This window comes from Myxozyma melibiosi (assembly GCF_037950935.1).
Source record: "Myxozyma melibiosi strain Phaff 52-87 chromosome Unknown BZA70scaffold_13, whole genome shotgun sequence".
Lineage (NCBI taxonomy): Eukaryota > Fungi > Ascomycota > Lipomycetes > Lipomycetales > Lipomycetaceae > Myxozyma > Myxozyma melibiosi.
In genome coordinates this window covers 341,395-359,418 of record NW_027042927.1, presented here as the reverse complement: position 1 = coordinate 359,418, position 18,024 = coordinate 341,395, and the positions used below count along the sequence as shown (strand labels likewise).

At 55.2% G+C, this 18,024-nt stretch overlaps 10 protein-coding genes across 10 annotated transcripts; 6 read left to right on the top strand and 4 right to left on the bottom strand.

Moving 5' to 3' along the window:
* Positions 1–3: 3 nt before the first annotated feature.
* BZA70DRAFT_251291 (orotidine 5'-phosphate decarboxylase) lies at positions 4–980 on the top strand. The gene has a single exon (XM_064910706.1). The coding sequence runs from the start codon at positions 143–145 to the stop codon at positions 938–940; it is 798 nt and encodes a 265-aa protein (XP_064766229.1). The 5' UTR covers positions 4–142; the 3' UTR covers positions 941–980.
* Positions 981–3,525, bottom strand: BZA70DRAFT_284094 (aconitase family-domain-containing protein). The gene is made up of 2 exons (XM_064913547.1): positions 2,677–3,525; positions 981–2,626 (listed from the first exon to the last, which is right to left on the bottom strand). Exons 1-2 carry the CDS (start codon positions 3,487–3,489, stop codon positions 1,016–1,018), a joined length of 2,424 nt encoding a protein of 807 aa, XP_064766228.1. The 5' UTR covers positions 3,490–3,525; the 3' UTR covers positions 981–1,015.
* Positions 3,526–4,291: 766 nt separating this feature from the next.
* Positions 4,292–5,304, top strand: BZA70DRAFT_241724 (RTA1 like protein-domain-containing protein; the record flags this gene model as incomplete). Its single annotated transcript, XM_064910541.1, has 2 exons — positions 4,292–4,712; positions 4,775–5,304. The coding sequence occupies 2 exons, from the start codon at positions 4,292–4,294 to the stop codon at positions 5,302–5,304; spliced, it is 951 nt and encodes a 316-aa protein (XP_064766227.1).
* Positions 5,305–5,555: 251 nt separating this feature from the next.
* Positions 5,556–6,771, top strand: BZA70DRAFT_291629 (putative hydrolase; the record flags this gene model as incomplete). The annotated part of the gene is made up of 5 exons (XM_064914314.1): positions 5,556–5,604; positions 5,662–5,721; positions 5,777–5,890; positions 5,952–6,102; positions 6,159–6,771. 5 exons carry the CDS (start codon positions 5,556–5,558, stop codon positions 6,769–6,771), a joined length of 987 nt encoding a protein of 328 aa, XP_064766226.1.
* Positions 6,772–6,921: 150 nt separating this feature from the next.
* On the top strand, positions 6,922–8,362 carry BZA70DRAFT_291628 (Inosine/uridine-preferring nucleoside hydrolase domain-containing protein; the record flags this gene model as incomplete). The annotated part of the gene is made up of 2 exons (XM_064914313.1): positions 6,922–6,966; positions 7,022–8,362. 2 exons carry the CDS (start codon positions 6,922–6,924, stop codon positions 8,360–8,362), a joined length of 1,386 nt encoding a protein of 461 aa, XP_064766225.1.
* Positions 8,363–9,204: 842 nt separating this feature from the next.
* Positions 9,205–10,491, bottom strand: BZA70DRAFT_241682 (phosphatase 2C-domain-containing protein; the record flags this gene model as incomplete). The annotated part of the gene is made up of 6 exons (XM_064910539.1): positions 9,205–9,548; positions 9,605–9,688; positions 9,740–9,881; positions 9,931–10,004; positions 10,056–10,362; positions 10,456–10,491. 6 exons carry the CDS (start codon positions 10,489–10,491, stop codon positions 9,205–9,207), a joined length of 987 nt encoding a protein of 328 aa, XP_064766224.1.
* Positions 10,492–11,227: 736 nt separating this feature from the next.
* On the bottom strand, positions 11,228–12,766 carry BZA70DRAFT_284080 (uncharacterized protein). Its single transcript, XM_064913546.1, has one exon. It carries the CDS (start codon positions 12,624–12,626, stop codon positions 11,361–11,363), a length of 1,266 nt encoding a protein of 421 aa, XP_064766223.1. The 5' UTR covers positions 12,627–12,766; the 3' UTR covers positions 11,228–11,360.
* Positions 12,767–12,871: 105 nt separating this feature from the next.
* Positions 12,872–14,883, top strand: BZA70DRAFT_284079 (tryptophan synthase beta subunit-like PLP-dependent enzyme). The gene is made up of 4 exons (XM_064913545.1): positions 12,872–13,114; positions 13,146–13,315; positions 13,371–13,503; positions 13,556–14,883. Exons 2-4 carry the CDS (start codon positions 13,180–13,182, stop codon positions 14,820–14,822), a joined length of 1,536 nt encoding a protein of 511 aa, XP_064766222.1. The 5' UTR covers positions 12,872–13,114; positions 13,146–13,179; the 3' UTR covers positions 14,823–14,883.
* A 20-nt stretch (positions 14,884–14,903) lies between these two features.
* BZA70DRAFT_84251 (signal recognition particle receptor beta subunit-domain-containing protein) lies at positions 14,904–15,980 on the top strand. The gene is made up of 2 exons (XM_064915466.1): positions 14,904–15,259; positions 15,316–15,980. The coding sequence occupies exons 1-2, from the start codon at positions 15,032–15,034 to the stop codon at positions 15,937–15,939; spliced, it is 852 nt and encodes a 283-aa protein (XP_064766221.1). The 5' UTR covers positions 14,904–15,031; the 3' UTR covers positions 15,940–15,980.
* Positions 15,981–16,000: 20 nt separating this feature from the next.
* BZA70DRAFT_284075 (concanavalin A-like lectin/glucanase domain-containing protein) lies at positions 16,001–18,022 on the bottom strand. Its single transcript, XM_064913544.1, has one exon. The coding sequence runs from the start codon at positions 17,803–17,805 to the stop codon at positions 16,021–16,023; it is 1,785 nt and encodes a 594-aa protein (XP_064766220.1). The 5' UTR covers positions 17,806–18,022; the 3' UTR covers positions 16,001–16,020.
* Between the last annotated feature and the right edge of the window lie 2 nt (positions 18,023–18,024).

The window sequence follows — 18,024 nt, the reverse complement described above, 5'->3', positions numbered from 1 at the left end:
TTTATCCGTCAAACTGTTTTTGGCATAATTTTAAGGTTTATCGATTAATGATTTTTTTCTGGTCGTCGGTCGACCTGCTCTTCTTCCTCTCTCCTCCTCCAACTCATTTAAGTGAACGAAAGAAGAGGACGAGCTACAGACAATGTCAAACATCACGCCGAAATCATACGAGTCGCGGATGGCGACGCACCCGTCGCCGCTTGCGCGCAGACTGTTCAAGATCATGGTCGAGAAGCAGACGAACCTGTGCGTGTCGCTCGACGTGTACAGCAAAGCCGAGCTTCTGCAGCTCGTGGACACGCTCGGTCCGTACGTGTGCGTGTTCAAGACGCACGTCGACATCGTCGACGACTTCAGCTACGAGTCCGTGGTCGAGCCGCTGGTCGCGCTGTCGAAGAAGCATAACTTTCTGATCTTTGAGGACCGCAAGTTTGCGGATATCGGGTCGACTGTCAAGTCGCAGTACACGTCGGGGATTTATAAGATTGTGCGGTGGTCGCACATCACGAACGCGCACGCGCTGCCGGGGCCGGGGATTATCGACGGCTTGTACGCGGGCGCGAAAGAGGTGACTGACGACGAGCGCGGGCTGCTGCTGCTCGCGGAGATGTCGTCCAAGGGCTCGCTCGCGACGGGCGAGTACACCGACAAGACGGTCGCGCTGGCGCGCGGCAACACCGAGTTTACGTTTGGGTTTATCGCGCAAAACAGGCTCGGCGAGCCGGACGAGGATTTCGTCATTATGACACCCGGCGTAGGGTTGGACGCCAAGAGCGATGGCTTGGGACAGCAGTACAGGACCGTGGACGAGGCTGTTAGTGGGGGGTCTGATATCGTGATTGTTGGGAGAGGGATTATTGGCAAGGGAAGAGATCCGATCGCGGAGGCGAAGCGGTACAGGGACGCGGGATGGGCCTCGTATCTTGCGCGGTTGAAGTAGGATGACTATTGTGCTTAATATACGGAGAAATAAACAAACATTATCATTAATCTAAAATACAGTCTAGATAAGGCTTTACAAACTAGCCTCCCTCTCTCTGCGCAGGTTTCCGATATAGTTGATTGCGCTTCCGGCCTTGAAGAAATCAATCTGATCCTTGCTCATCGTATGCTTAGCCTTGAAAACATACTCTGACCCATCGCGATGCGTAGCCTTGAGCGTGATCAACCCCGATCCCTTGCCCTCGTTCTCGAGCATCTCCAAAAGATCGAGCGTCTCGAGCGCGTCGCAGCTCTTGATCTTGTCATAATCCGCCTCGTCCGCGAACGTGAGCGGGAGCACGCCCTGCTTCTTGAGATTTGTCTCGTGGATGCGCGCAAAGGACTTGCAGAGAATCATGCGGCCGTTGAGAAAGCGCGGGCTGAGCGCGGCGTGCTCGCGCGCGCTGCCTTCGCCGTAGTTGTGCTCGGCCAGGACGACCCACGGCCGGCCCTCGTCCTTCCACTTGATCATCAGCTCGGGGATGCCGTACCCGGTGCCGTCAAAGTCGTACGCTTTGTTGACTTCGCCGGTTTCTTCGTTCATCGCGCCGATCAGCGTGTTGTTTGAGATGTTTTCCAGATGGCCCTTGTATTTCAGCCACGCGCCCGCAGCGGAGATGTGGTCAGTCGTGCACTTGCCCTTGACCTTCATCAGCACGTTCAGCTTCATCTCCTTGCCGTCGAAAGCCTCGAACGGCTCGAGCAGCGCGAGACGGTCAGAGGTAGGCGAGACAGCGACCTGCGTAGATATAATCGGCGCAGGGTCGATCTCGGGCAGGTAGCTGAGATCTCCCTGCTTGAATCCGCTCTTGGGCAGCTCATCACCGGTGGGGGGCTCAAACAAAAACTCGTTGCCGTTGGCGTCGCGCAGCTTGTCGGTGATGGGGTTGAACGCCATGTCGCCAGAGTAGATCATCGCGGTAACAATCTCAGGACTGGTCAAGAAGTTCATCGTATCCGGGTTCCCGTCGTTTCGCGCGCGGAAGTTGCGGTTAAAACTCGTCAGGATCGCGTTCGGCTCGCCCTTGGAGACGTCGTCGCGCGCCCACTGGCCGATGCACGGGCCGCAGGCGTTGGCGAGCACTTTTGCGCCGGCGTCGACAAAGACGTCTGTGAATCCGTCGTTCTCGATCGTCGCGCGAATTTGCTCGCTGCCGGGGGTGATGAAGAACGGGACCTTGGGCTGCACGCCCTTCTCCTTTGCCTGCTTGACGATCGAGGCCACGCGCGACATGTCCTGGTAGGACGAGTTCGTGCAGCTGCCGATCAAGCCGGCCGAGACTTTCTCCGGCCAGTTGTTTTCCTTGACGGTCTCGCCGAACGAGCTGAGCGGGGTGCTCAAGTCGGGGGTGAACGGGCCGTTGATGTGCGGCTCGAGGGTCGAGAGGTCGATCTCGACGATCTCGTCGTAGTGCGCGCCTTCGTCGGCTTGGAGGAACCCGTGCATCTTGTTGACGGCGGTGGCAGCGTTCGCGATCGGCTCGCGGCGCGTCGCAATCAGGTACCGCTTCATCGAGTCCGTGTAGGGGAAGGTCGAGGTTGTGGCGCCGACTTCGGCGCCCATGTTGCAGATCGTGGCCATGCCGGTGCAGGAGAGCGCTTCCACGCCTTCGCCAAAGTACTCGATGATGAATCCAGTGCCGCCCTGCGCTGTGTTAACATGCTTCTTCCTAAAAGTGTCAGTGGAGAACTTACTCGGACGGTCAAAAGGCCAGCGAGATGGGTGATGACATCCTTAGGAGCCGACCAGCCGCTGAGTTTGCCGGTGAGCTTGACGCCCATGATCTTGGGAGCCTTGAGTTCCCACGGCGTGCCCGTGAGCGCGTCGACGGCGTCCGCGCCACCGACACCGATAGCGATAGCTCCCAGCCCGCCGGCGTTGGGGGTATGCGAGTCGGTTCCGAGCATCATGAGTCCCGGGACGGAGAAATTCTCGAGCACGATCTGGTGAATGATTCCGGATCCAGGGCCCCAGAACTGGATGCCGTACTTGAGCGCGCAGCTCTGGAGAAAGTCAAAGACCTCTTTGTTTGTCGCGATCGAGGCCTTGAGATCCGCCGCGGCGCCGTCGTGGCCGACGATCAGATGGTCGCAGTGGATCGAGGCGGGCACGGCGGTGTTGCTCATGCCGCAGGTCATGAACTGCAAAAGCGCCATCTGCGCGCTCGCGTCCTGCATCGCGACGCGGTCGGGGTTGAGCTTGAGATAGACCTCACCCCGGATATTACCGTTCTTGCCCGCAAAGGCTTCTTCAGGGTCGACGACGTGCGAGTAGAGAATTTTCTCGGCGAGCGTAAACGGCCGGTCGAGGATCTTGCGCGCCTGCTCGAGACGGCCGAGAAGAGCGGCGTAGGGCGGTGTTCGCGACTTGAACTCTGGCGGCACGCCGAGGTCAAACGACTCGTTCGAGTGCGACGCGAACCCGCGGCGCGCCGCGACAAGCGTAGCGGCCCGCTGTCTGAGCACAGATGTCTTTCTTGCTGATATACTCCTTGCGCGCAGCAGCATTGTTGTTTCTGCTTTTTATGTGTGTTAATTGCGGGAAAACGCACAGCAGCGGAACAAAACCTCGCGAATATCAAAAATTTTCTTAGCGCAGTGCGGGAGTGCACGTGACCTGGAGTTTAAACCTTAAAAGAGAGTCAGGGGGCAGGATTTGGGGGTGTAATGCGGGAGCTGCGATTGGCTGGGTGTGTTTTTGTTATTGAGCGGTGGAGGGTGAATGAGGAGGAGGAAGAGAGAGAAGGAGATTAGGAGATAAAGAGGAGTTGGAGGTGGGGATATTGGCTGCTGGAGCTGTTGAGGTAGGAAGTGGATTGTGATGGTGGAGGTGGGTAGTTTTTGTAGGGTTTTCTTCAAGCCAGCTGCTGTTCTTGATTGCAAAGTATAGGAAGATAATGAGGAGAGGATGATGAGCAGAGTAAGATGATTCTGTATTGTATTCTGTGTTGGTGGCCATAGAGACAGTTGTGGGGATGGTGGACAGAGCAGAGTCAGGAAGCAGAACGTGCTGACAGCTCTGGCGGAAGAGCCGAAGTTGGCAAACAGTCGAAGAAGATGAACAGTCGCTGATTATACAGCTGCTTCTTGTCTTTCTCTTTTGACTGCAATTGACTGCTTAATACTGCCTGCTTCAACTAGGAAAGCAACAGAGCAGAAGCAGGTGGAGTGCGCTCGGTCCGGTTATTGCCGGCTGCGGTTCTGCAGTCACCAACGCGTATGATGACAACGATACGCATCTCCATGATTCTGACTAGATTTGAGCAGAGCATCTAGAGACTCATCATAGTTCACTCTCTATCTACTCTCTATGCTCAGATACACCGAACTCGACTGGGAAAACAGCGACTACGGCGTGTACGGCTACGTCCCCTCCGCCAGCAAGAACCTCGCTGCGCTGATCGTCTTCGCGGTCGCATGGGCCGCCCACGCCGTCCTCGGCGTGTTCTACCGCCAATACTGGTTCGGCACCGCGTTCTTCATCACCGCCGGCCTCGAGACCGGCGGGTACATCGCGCGCTATCTGTCGAGCCAGAACGTGATGGAGCAGATGAATAACTTCATCGTGCAGATCGTGCTGCTTACCATCGGGCCTGCGTTCTTCATGGCCGGGATCTATTTCTTGCTTGCGGAGGTTATCGTCATCTGGGGAGTTCAGCGGTCTAGGCTTATGCCGTGGACGTACTCGCAGATTTTTATCACCATGGACGTCATCAGTCTTGTTTTGCAGGGTATTTTCTTCTTTGTTTTTGCTACTACTTTTACTTCAATAGCATACTCACAGTTCATCTAGCCGTCGGCGGAGGAATGGCAGCAGTCGCAACCGAAGACGGCGACGACAACACAACAGGAACACACATCATGGTCGCCGGCCTCGCCTTCCAAGTCGCAGCGACCACCATCTTCCTCCTCCTCTGCGCCGACTACTTCATCCGCACCGTCAACTGGTACCGTCGCCGCAATGCCGCGACATCCAGCACAGACAGAGCAAGTATCTCATCCTCCTCCTCCGACGACGCGCCCGCACAGTTTGCACATATCCGCGATTCACGCACAACGCATCTCTTCCTCCTCGCGATCCTCTTCGCCGTCATGCTCGTCTACGTCCGCTCCATCTACCGCGTCGCAGAGCTGTCGCAGGGGTGGTCCGGATACCTGATGGCGAGCGAGGGATATTTCCTGGTCCTCGACACGCTCATGGTCGCTATCGCAATGACCGTCTCCTGGCTGTTTTATCCGGCGGTCGTGCTCGGGAGGGTCAGCATCTCAAAGAACTTAAATATCGAAAAAGAAGAGACGGCAGATGATCTTGAAATGGCGTAGGGTGGTAAAATCTGGTTTGAAATATTATGTAATAGCTTAGTTGCTACAATTAAGATTTAAAGGTCAATAGCTCTGCTCATCTTCGATAAATAATTCATGTTCAGCAACTGAGCAACAATTACTCACATTGATGACACGTAGTTCTGCTGATCTACGTTCAATTATATATGAAACATAATCTGGCGGTCTTGTTACGCAGATCAATATCTAATTTACCAATTCGGTGCTCTCAAAGACGACTAATAACGACAATGGCCACCGAGAACGCAGATGCAGTCCAGCATCAATACATCGACATCGGTAGGCCTCCTCACTATCTCCTCTTATCCTCCATGACTGACTTTATCTTTTAACCAGGAGCGAATTTGACGGATCCGATGTTTAGAGGCGTATACTACGACAAGCAGAAACATGAAGGTAGGTAGTGTGTTGTTCTCTTCCTGCAGTCAAGAGCTGACAGACTGAGCGACAGATGATTTCGACGCGATCCTCGAGCGTGCGAGGAATCGCGGTGTGAAGAAGATGCTGGTGACCGGGTCGAATATCGAAGAGTCTAGGTTAGCTGTGCAGTTAGCTGAGCAACATAGTGCGCTGTCCTCTTTTTCCTTTTATAATCTGACTAGAAGAGGAGAGCTGACGAGATGTAGAGAAGTTACTGTATGCGACGGTCGGGGTGCATCCGTGCCATACGATGGACATTGAAACATCTGGCGATCCGGACAAGTACTTTGCTGAATTAGAAGCCCTTGCGCGAAAGGGGAAAGAAGACGGGACCGTGAAGGCGTTTGGGGAGATCGGGTAGGTGCTCTCCTATACATCCTACTTATCACAAGCACACTCTAACTAGATTTCAGAATGGACTACGCTCGACTACATTACGCGCCAGCAGACGTCCAGCGCAAGCACTTTACCCGCCAGCTCGACATCGCCGAGAAACTCGACCTGCCGCTCTTCCTGCACATGCGCGACTGCGCCGATGACTTCAACGCCATCCTCTACCCACGCCTCAGCACGCTCCCCCGCCGCGGCGTCGTGCACTCGTTCACCGGCACGCACGAGGAAATGACGTCCTTTGTCGCGCACGGGTTCAGCATCGGCATCAACGGTTGCTCGCTCAAGACGGAAGAGAACCTCGCGGTCGCGCGAGAAGTCCCGCTCGAGCGCATCATGCTCGAGACCGACGCGCCGTGGTGCGAGATCCGCCCTTCGCACGCATCGAGCAAGCTTCTGATTCAGGCCGGGAAACACGAGCAGGCGCTCAAGAGCGGGTTTGATAAGGTCAAGAAGGAGAAGTTTGTAAAGGGCAAGATGGTCAGTGGGCGGTGCGAGCCGTGCGCGATTTCGCAGGTCGCGGCCGTGGTCGCGGAGCTGAAGGGTATCTCTGTTGAAGAGCTGTGTGAGGTTGCGTGGGCGAACAGTGTAAAGATGTTTGGATTCGAGGAGAGTGTAGAATACAATAACTCATAATCCTCTCTTTATATCAGCAACTTCAACAGTCAAGAACAAGTCCGAGCGCATGGCTACCGCCGCAGCCGCACGAGCTGTGGTCTGTGCAATCGCTCCTCGGACCTGCTTCACCACCTTTCTGCCTTCTCTCTTCCTCTCTTTATCACTACAATGTCCTCTTCTGCGCGGAAACTCATCATCGACTGCGACCCGGGTGTATGTATCCTCTTGCTTGTATCCGTAACTGTAGCTCTAACTCACAGAAATACAGGTCGACGACACCCTCGCCCTCCTCTACGCCCTCAACTCCCCCAACTGCGACATCGCCCTGATCTCCCTCTGCTTCGGCAACGTCCCCGTCTCGACCTCGATCAGAAACGTGCTCTCCATCTTCCAAGTCCTCGAGTCCGAGCGCGCCTACCGCACCCAGTACAACCTCCCCCTGCTCGGCTACCACACCCGCACGCAGTCTCTCTCGCCAGACCACTGGCCGACCATCGCCCTCGGCTCCGACCAGCCCGTCTCCTCGCGCCGGACCACCGGCGCCGAATTCTTCCACGGCGTCGACGGTCTCGGCGGCGTGCACGAGAAAGCGCCGCAGTTCTCACCCCCGGAGACGTTTTTGCTGCCGTTCCTCGACGCAGAGAGCTTGTCGGCGGATAAACAGATCACGCGCGAGGAACTGATTGCGAGCGCAAAGGGGTATAAACCATCCAGCACGCCCTCTTGGCGCGAGATCCTGCGCGTGCTGCGCGAGGAGCCGCCGAATACAGTCACCTTAGTCGCGCTCGCGCCGCTGGCAAACATTGCGCGCGCGGCGATCGAGGATCCAATCACTTTCTCGCGCGTGAAAGAGATTGCCTGCATGGGCGGCAACATCGATCATCCGGGCAACATGTCTCCGTTCGCAGAGTACAACGTGTACGCGGACGTCGACTCCGCCGCGATCGTGTTTGCAACCACCTCGCGCACGCCCGCGAGCACGCTCCCGCCGTCGGCGAGCGCGCTGGGCTCCGCGTTTGCGAACCCGGCGTACGTGCCTACGAAACTGTACCTGTTCCCGCTCGACCTGACCTCCAAGCACCGGCTGCGCAAGCGCTGGTTCGTCGACCACTGCGAGTTCTGGCTCAACCGCGAGACAGACAATAAATCTCATCAGCTGCAGCATCCCGGCGACGCGCCGCTCGCAATGTGGATGAGCGTCTGGCTCGGGGGCGCGTTTGGGAATATGGACGACATCGTCGACTTTGAGAAACAGCACTACACGCCCACCGAGGTCGACATCGAAGACGGCGTGGTGGGCTCCTACATCGAGATGCACGACCCCCTAACCGTCTTCTTCGCCGCCTGCACCGACGCCGAGCGCGCGGCGCTGTTTGAGATCTCGCACGACGTCGACATCCGCGTCGAAACTGTCGGCCAGTTCACGTGGGGAATGTGTGCGGTAGATCGGCGAAACATGCCTAAACGCGACGCGAACGATCCCGCGCCGAGAGACGTGGGCGAGTGGTTGGCGCTCGAGAAGGGGAATCGGCTGCAGCTTGCGGTGAAGGGGCCGGGGTCGAAGGCGTTTAGTAAACAGTTGCTTGATACGGTGTTGTCTGCGTTGTGAGACTGCTACTGAGATTTGTATCGATAGATAGATTATTTGGGTGAGACTAGATAGAGCGATACATCAAACAAACGGAATGTATATAAACCATCTCAAGCATAAACATAAACAAATGGTACAGGGCGAAAGAAGCAGCCGAAAGCACTTGCGTAAACTGAATAGCACAGCTCAGCAATACAGCATATATAAACCAATTCAAATTAGAGCAGTATACACGCACGCAAAACACAAAAGCACAAGAACAAGAAGAGAAGAGAAACACAAAATGACTACTAAACATATAAAAGAGAAGATGTAGTTTGGTCGACTATTCTTACAACTTTGCTATATATATGTGTTTTAGGTGAGCGTCAGACGAGCTGCTACGCGCTCGCCTCCTCCGCCGCCGGCGCGGACTCTGGCGCTGCGACTTTCTCGTCCTCTTTCGCCGATGTCTGCGCTTCGCTTTCGTCTTCTTCTTCCTCCTCCTCCTCCTCCTCCTCGTCTGGAACGACGACTATCCTGCCTTCGCCGTCGACTTCTACTTCTTCGCCTTCTTCGTCTTCGCCTTCGTCTGAGATCTTGCGGATCAGATATTGTCCTGCAATGAACGTTAGTAAATCAGTAACCTCTCCCTCCTCCCCACAAAACACTCGACGTCTACAAAAAAACACTAAAAGCAAATACCATTGTCGAGAACAACGAGCTCATTCCCACCGCTTTCGATACGGTCAAGAAGCCCCAAAGGATCTAAAGTGATTCCGCGCGACGTTCTCTCCACACTCGGAGGTCCCTTCAACACAGCTACACACCGGAAACTCAAACATTAACAAAAAAACGACAGGTGGAAACTCATTCTTTCTTCAGAGTCGTGACTTACCAAGTTCAGGGTCGCCGACCGCGCCTTCGCCGTTGGCTACTCGTGTCGCTACCAGATCGTACCATTCCTCAGACGTCATGCCGTTCAACAGGCCCACGATCGTCACCGTCATGTTGTCGCATCCGATTCCGGCGCCGTCGCTGCTCGAGGCAAGACAGTTGTCCATCAGGTTCTCGCAGATTAGCTGCAGATCCTGTTTTTCGGCGATCCCTCGCCGGACAAACTCAACCACTTGTTGTGAGGTCAAACAGTCCCAGATTCCGTCGCACGCGAGAACGATGAACTCGTCGTCGGGACTGATATCATGCTCTATCACATCGGGGAAGGCTAATGAATAGGTATTAGCTTACCATCACTCAAAGCATCTTCAGCTATAATCTTACCAGTGACGACCTGCTCCTCAGGAGGAAGCTCGGGGCTCTTTTTAAAGTCAAAGTCACCAATGGCTCTCGAAAGCGCAAGGTTTCCTAAAGACTGTTAGTGTCCATCGTAGATCTAAAAATAATATTATCACTCACCGTTAACTCGACCGCCGTCAACGAATCCACCAGCGGCCACTATTCGAGCCTTCTCTCCTTCATTCTGCGGTTTGTGGTCGTAAGAGAGTGGTTTGGCGTGGCCCTTGACTCCGAGCACGGTTCTCGAGTCTCCAGCGTTGGCCTGAAGCTTGTTAGATAGAGCGTAGGACGGATAGAGGAGATGGACATACGACAAAAATTTTGGAATCTGTGACGAGTGCGGTCGTTGCCGTGCAACCAGACGGATCGTTTCCGAAGCTCACGTCTATGAATAAAGTCAGTTGCAGCACTTCACCAGAAAATACGAAAGACACACCTTGCAGGATGGCTCTATCGGTGCTCAGAAATCCATCCTTGAGAGCCTGCTCATAGTCCCCTTTCTCGAAAGCCGCTTGGCGCGCGACGATATTATGGAGATGCTGTCCGGCAAATATAGCGGCTTTTGAACCGCCGTGGCCGTCATAGACCGCAAAGAAGCTGATTTTTTTGTCGGGCGACAGTTTTCCGTCTTCTCTTTTCAGATCGAGCACGGCTGTGTGTGCGTCCTCCATCGAGATTCGCCAGCCTTGCATGCTGGAGGTGCCGTAGATCAGCCAGTGCTCGTCACAGCCCTTTTCGGAGGCCTGTGGGGTTGTTAGTTAGGATGTTTGACAGAATTAGGCAGGTTGTTAAAGGTTCAAGCAGGTTAGTCGCAAGTGGGAAGAGGAGAAACACACCTTGTCGACGATTGGCTCTGACAGTAACTGACCCATTGTCGAGTACTGTGTAAAAAGCTGTTTTGATAGAAAGGGTGAGATAGGGTGAGATACGTTCAAGAGTAGTTCAAGAAACGCTGGTGAAGGTGCAGGGTGTATTAATAGTCCGGGATGGTAGAAGCAAGCAAGATCTAGAGAGAGAAGGTGTTAGAGAGGATGCGCGATGGTAATGGGTGGGTGCTGGACGATGACGAGCCCGCAGAGCAACCCCGCACCACTTGGTTGAAACCTGTTTGCGGACGGGAGCACGGGCGGCCACGAAGAAACAGATGACAAAAAAGAACAAAAAACATACAGACTAGTAATCAGACGCAGCAGAAGCAGGAGCAAACAGCAGAGTGGATGCGGATCGGAAGAGAGGTGGAGAGAGCGAGGCAAGCAAAGGGGCAGGCTCGGTGCAGGGCTGGTGACGGATTGAGCAGAGATAAGAAGATGTCTATGATCTATTCGCAACTCCTTCTTCACACTGCAGTTATCTTCAGGAGCAATTACGCGGATTGGGTCGAACTGGAAGAGAAGCCGGGCGGGAAGACGGTCGATGGGTGCGAGACGATGGCTTTCAATTGTCGTGGGCGACGACAGGTGTGTGGCCATCTGAAGCCACCTCCAGTTTGGATCACGTGAGTCATGACGTCACCGAAGCAGCTCAGAGCAAATCTAGAACAGCTCGTTTATCTGACACCCCCGCTTGTGTGGTTATAAACAGATAGCAGATAGCAGTAGTAGTTAGTAGTTTAATAGTTTAATAGTTGGCAATTAGCAGTTAGTAGTTGTGTAGTTATATGTAGTGTACATCAGACATGTATTAAGCACACCAAGCAATCAAGACATCAAGACATCATTACAGCAAAACATCTACAAGCACACTATGTAAACGACGAATCTGAGCCCACAGGCACACTCTCGACCTCCAAATTCCACTCGTCAACCTCACTGAACTTCTTCCGTAGTCGCTCATTCTCCATCTTCCGCAGCACGTCCGAGTCCGGCGAGTCCTCCTCCTCTGAGAGATCAAAGTCACTGCCGTCCTCGTCCACGTGCTTCTTGAGATTCTCCGACTGCTTCGTCCGTCCCTTGGAACTAGGTTCCCTCTTGTTCTCCTTTCCGGACGCGAGCCGTTTCCGTCTTCTTTTCTGCGGCTGCTTATATTCGCGTCCGTCTTCATCATCCTCACTGCTCGCATCGCTGTCATCCTCGTCGTCATCTCCCGCACCGCTTTGCGTCCGCGTGCGCGTTCGCTCCCGGCCGGACGTAGCCCGTCGCGGCAAAAGAGAAGTAAGCTGCGCGGTCGTGACTTCGCCCGACTCTTTCCGCGACCGTCGCTGGCGCTCGACGCGGCGCTGCTTCTCGACGCGGCGCTGCTTCAGCGGAGAGTTTGCGTTCGTGGCGCGAAGTGGTGATGCCGGTAGATCATCTGCATTATCATTGTCGGTCATGTATAGATGGGAAGGAGATGGTGTGGGACCTCTCAGGTCTGACAGAGGAGATGACAAAAGGTCTTCGTTGATAGAATCAGGTTTATCGTCGGCCTGCGCGGTTTCTTCAAAGGCTGCAGGCGAAGTAGGCGTTGAAGGGAGAGAAGGGGATGACGATAGTTGTCCTGCGACGCGCACACCGCGTATTTTGCTGAATCCAAACGGATCTGACGATTCAGATGAGGGCGTCGACCTGTTGTCGTCGTCTATATCCGCTTCGACTCCGTCGTTGACAGTCGTAGAATATTTTCGCGGAAGCCCTGCTTTATGCGCACTCGGCCGTACCTGTTTCGACAGAGGCTGTAACATCGCCTCGCTTTTAGGCGTCGATGTCAGGGTAGGATCAAACACGCTCGCATCAGAGACACGAGTTTTGCCACCCCGCTTCTCGTTCTTATTCACACTCTCGCTCTCATCTGCTCGACGTTCCTGCGTCTCAGACTCGCTCATCGCGACCTCGTTCAGCGACAGCGCAGAGCTGCGTCGAGTCTGTCTGCAAGTAAAACTCAAGTCCTGGGCACGCTTTGGAGGAGAGGACTTTAGCGGCTCTGTGGGGGTGGGAAGACTTGAGCTCGAGTCAAGCGCGGGTTGGTGGTCTAGAGAGACGTGCGTCGTGGCAGCACGCCTGACGATTTTCCGCCGACGTGGTCGCGGCATGATGTATATAAATCAGTAAAATACAGCAATAGCGAAAGAACTGCAGAGTGAAAGTAGAACCTGCAGAAACAAAACTACAAAAGGAGGATGAGATTGCTTGATGCGTCGTCGCTGGTTTGTTATGATTGCAAACTCAGGGCGAAGGGTTTCCTAAAACGCGTGAACACGTGAATATTGCACGATCGAGTGACGGACTGGCGCGTTTCCGGCGACGACGTCATTATTTATAGCCGGAAGCGGTGGGAGTTGTATATATATATGTTATATGTTATATAAGATAGAAGATATAGAAGTAGAATAGATATAAGAAGGATATTGTATTGTACTGTATTCTTCACTGTCTTGCTAAGAAACAGAGAATCGTCGGTTATTCGCGGGCCGCCAGAAAGCGACAATAAATCAATCGCAGAATCATCTTTTAAACAGAACTCTGCTTCTTGTCACCTTCTTCTTCTTCTCTTCTTCTTCTTCTCATCATCATCTTCTTCTCTTCTTCTTCTTCTCATCATCATCTTCTTCTCTTCTTCTTCTCATATCTCTTATTCTTCTCGCCATGCCCTCCGCTGACTCGACCCCCTCCAAACTCCTGCCGCCTCCGATCCAGGACTCCGTCCTCAACCACATCGGCAACACTCCTCTCGTCAAACTAAACAAGATCCCTCAGGAATATGGCATAAAAGCCACCATCCGTACGTCTTCCCTTCCTCTACCCTCCGCTCTCTTACATACTCACACTCATCTCAGTCGCTAAACTCGAGTACTTTAACGCCGGCGGATCAGTCAAAGACCGCATCGCCAAGCGCATGATCGAAGAGGCAGAGAAAGACGGTCGCATCAAACCCGGCTACACCCTCATCGAGCCCACCTCTGGCAACACGTATGTCTCCCTTTCTCTCACTCCCACCATCACTTATCTCTAACTTACCCAGTGGCATCGGTCTCGCCCTCGTCGCCGCCGTCAAAGGCTACCGCACAATAATCACCCTCCCAGAGAAAATGTCCCAGGAAAAAGTCCTCGTGCTCAAAGCGCTCGGCGCAGAAATCATCCGCACGCCCACCGAGGCCGCCTGGGACTCGCCCGAGTCCCACATCGGCGTCGCGCGCAAGCTGCAGAAGGAGATCCCGAACGCAGTCATCCTCGATCAGTACGGCAACATCGATAACCCGCTCGCGCACGAGTACGGCACCGGCGCAGAGATCTGGGAGCAGACGAACGGGCAGATCACGGCGGTTGTCGCGGGCGCGGGCACGGGTGGTACCATCACCGGTATCTCGAGAGCAATCAAGAAGCAGGACCCGAGCGTGCAAATCGTCGCCGTCGACCCTGTCGGATCGATCCTTGCTGTTCCCGAGAATCTCAACTCGGAGATTAAATCGTACAAGGTCGAAGGTATCGGCTACGACTTTGTCCCGGACGTGCTCAGTCGCAACGCAGTCGATCACTGGATCAAGACCGACGACGCCGAGTCCTTCCACCTCGCGCGGAAACTGATCTCGGAAGAGGGAATCCTGTGCGGAGGCAGCAGTGGATCCGCGCTCGCAGGCGCGCTGCAGTACGCAAAGAACCTAGGCGAGAACGACACGGTCGTGGTGGTCTTCCCCGACAGCATCCGGTCGTACCTGACAAAGTTCGTTTCCGACGACTGGATGATCCAGAACGGCTTCCAGCTCGACTCGACGATCGTCGACGGCGGCGAAAAATTCAAGCAGGCCACGATCGCGGACTTGCATCTGAAACCGGTGGACGCGATCGAAGGCAAGAAAACGCTGCAGGAAGCGGTGCAGATCATGAAATCGCACGGATACGACCAGCTCCCGGTCGTCGACAGCGAGGGCCTGCTCATCGGCCTCGTCACGCTCGGCCACATCCTCTCGCGCGTCGCGAGCAAGCGCGTGAGTTTGTCGGCGCCGGTGCAGGACGCGATGCTGGACTTTGCGCATCTCGAGGAGACGCACGCGGGTGCGCATGTGCATTCGCTTGCTCGCGCGGGCGGGCATCGGCATCTGCGACCGAAGCATGATCATTTCGACGTCATCACGATCGACACGCCGTTATCGACTTTGACTGATTTCTTTGAATTCAGCTCGGCGGGGGTGGTCACCGAAGCCGGGGCGGGGAAGCATGCGAAGCCGATTCATATTGTGACGAAGGTTGATTTGTTGGAGTATTTGATGGAGAACGGGACGGAGATTTAGTCGAGATTTAGTCCCTGTATATCTGTTACCAGTAGTTTAGCAATAACAATTAATCCATAACAATTGCTATCGATAAAGAAATAGAGAGTAAAAGACCTCGAGGACGAAGTCGAGCCACACCCAGCCACACCAGCCACTCAACCTCGACAGACCTCAACTCCACTCGCAATCCACCCTCTGCTATCTACAACCACAACCACAACTACACAATGTCGGCGGAAGACTCACCATTGATACCACTAGAAGGCACTGAGATGGCAGGAGGAGGCGGAGGGTACCCGCTGCCGGTCTACCTGGGCGGCCTGGCGATCGCGTGTCTGATCGCGTTCGCGGTGTACTCGTTCATCTTTAGTAAAACGCATGGGGTCGCTGCTGCCGGGCCGACATTCATCATCGCCGGTCCTTCAGGGGCGGGCAAGACTGCTTTATTTACTTTGGTAAGATCCCTGACTGCTGTTGGAAAGTGTTTGTAGCTTACAGCTAACGACAACAGCTTCGATATGGCGAAAAATCAACAACCCTGCCGTCTATCGAGCAAAACATCTCGACGAGTTACAGACTACCAAGCCTGCCCGATACCGCAAAGCCATTCGTGCTGATCGACACCCCCGGCCACCAGAAACTACGCCAGAGCATGTTCGACGTGCTGCAGGTCTCGCAAGCGGCGCGGACGATCCACGGCGTGTTGTTTGTCGTCGACGCCTCGGCGGTGTCGAAGCCCGAGAAACTGCGCGAGGCGGCGGAGTACCTCTATGATGTTCTGAGGGTTACAGAGAAAGTGCGCGGGGGGTCGGACGTGCTTGTTGCGGCGAACAAGAGCGAGCTCTTTACGGCTGTGCCGGCGAAACGGCTGCGCACGCTGCTCGAGGCGGAGGTTCAGAAGATTCGCGAGACGCGGACGAAGGCGATTGGAAAGGTGGGGTTGGATGGGGAGAAGGAGGAGGAGGAGGACGGCGATAGCGCGACGGTCGGTGGTGATGGCTGGCTTGGGTTGCGGGATGGGAAGCCGTTCAGGTTTGAGGATCTGGAGTCGGACGTGATGGTTGTTGGGGGAAGCGTCGAGACTGGGAAGGTGGATGATTGGGTTGGATGGATGGAGGAGCGCGCTGTGAATTAGCGTCCTTGTATTATAGATATGTTTTTGAGCAACTACTAATGAGAAAGGAGAATAATATTACGTTCTCAAACATTAAACAAACTAGGCATCGCACATCTTGTAAATCTTTACATGGTCAACCACCAGTGCTCTCGACTCCTCGTCCCCCCAGGACGGCCACCACGAGTCCTTTGCGTCCCAAAACGCTCTCATCGCGGTCTGCCGGTCGTCGTTAATCCAGGGCTTATTCCCGACTCCATCCTGAAAGAAGCCGTTTGTGCCGCCGACGGCCACGTTGAGGATTAAGTAGAAATCCTGGTCGAAAGGCGCGTTCGCGCTGGTTACAGGCCACGGGTCCGCAAGCGAGGTGCCGTTGTCGTAGGTGGTGTCGAAGTTTCCGAGTTCCCAGAACGGGGTCTTAAACTTGTGGTACATGACCTGGCGCAAGCGGCCGTCGAGGTAGGTGCTGATGTACTTTTCGTTCCACTCGAGGCCAAAGGTGTGGAAGCTGTCGGCGAACGTCGTACGCTTGAGCTTCGTCCGGCCGGTGGTTTTGTAGTACATGTCGGTGTCCGAGGTCGGCCCCCAGTGCAGCGTCGAGGTCATCACGTTGTTCCCGCCATCCGCGTAGGTATGGTCGTTCCCGCGGGACTCGACGATGTCGATCTCGCCCGAGGACGGCCAGTCGCCGTAGACGTTGTCGGTCGGGAGCATCCAGAGCGCGGGCCAGAGCCAGTCTCCGGCCGGCAGCCGCGCGCGGATCTCGACCTTGCCGTACTTGACGTTTGCCGAGAATTTTGTCGTCAGGCGCGCGGAGCGGATCGGTGGGATCATGTCGTCTGTGGACGCGTTTGAGCGGACGGCGCAGTCGGAGAGGGTGTGGCTCGTGCAGGTGCCGTCGGTGGTCAGGTTGACGGTGTAGCCGTTGAGCATGTTTTTCTCGCCGATGTAGTCTGCCGTGAGCGTCGGCACGATGTGGAGCTGGTTATCTTTGACGAACGCGTTGTCGGACGAATTCGTCGTCCATTCAAACTGATTATTGCCAAACCCACCCACCTGCAGCTCGTGAAACCACACAGACGAGTCGAGCCCGTTACTGAAATCTTCAGAAAGCACGGTGCAGTAGTTGAAGTTCTCGACCTCGGTCGTGCCGAACCAGCTCAGCACGGCGACAATCACGAGGCCGAGAGCTGAAGCAGCCCAGATTAGGTACTGGGGCATCTTCTCGGCGTGCGTGCGGTTCGTCAGCCAGGGCTTTTCGGCCTCGTAGCCGAGCGGGAGTCGTCGCGAGACAAAATGGCGATGGGGGCGGGCGCGGGGTTGTTCTTCTTCAATAGTGTCGCTGTCCGCAGCAGCAGCAGGTCTGACAAAGACTTGCTGGGAGACACCGGGTTCGGGAGCATGTTCGGAGGCAGTCTCAGAGATAGGTTCAGGCTCGGCCAGCGAATGGGCTCTGCTTTTGATAAAACTTGCCGCGCTGGAAGCGGCCGGGGACGGGCGGGCGGACGACCTGCGCACGATATACCTCGATCCGGGAGCTAGGCCCTGGAGCAAAGAGGTAGATCGCGGGAGCTGCGGGCGCGAGTGGAAGGAGGAGGAGGAGGAGGAGGAGGAGGGGAGCTCACTACCTGGTGGGAAAGTTGGTTGCTTGCCCTTGGCTTGGGAGTGTGCGGGTAGAGAGACGGGCACGGAGCCGGCTTCAGAGGACGAGGAGGAGAGCGAGCCGCTGTTGCTGGCGGTGGAAGGTGTTCTGAACGGGTCATCATGAGCAGCGGGCTCGAATACAGGAACGGAGTGGTCTTCGGCGGGGCGGTCCATGGTGTCTGGGAGGAGGATGAGGAGCAGGGCGCCCACGACGGCGGATCGCCAGTCTGCTAAATAGAGCATCCGCCGACAAGCACATATCGGCTGCAGGTCTCTCGTTCGCTTTTCCTCGCCGAGATGTGGTTTTGAGGAGAAAAAGCGAGTACCGCGACGACGGGGTTTTTTCCTTGTATTCGGCTGCAGTTCCTCGATTAAACAAAAAGTCGTACGCTTCCGAGGGTACCTGCACCGCCACGAGCGGCTCTCGCTGCCTTTCGTCCTCCTATTTGCTCTTCTTTCGGT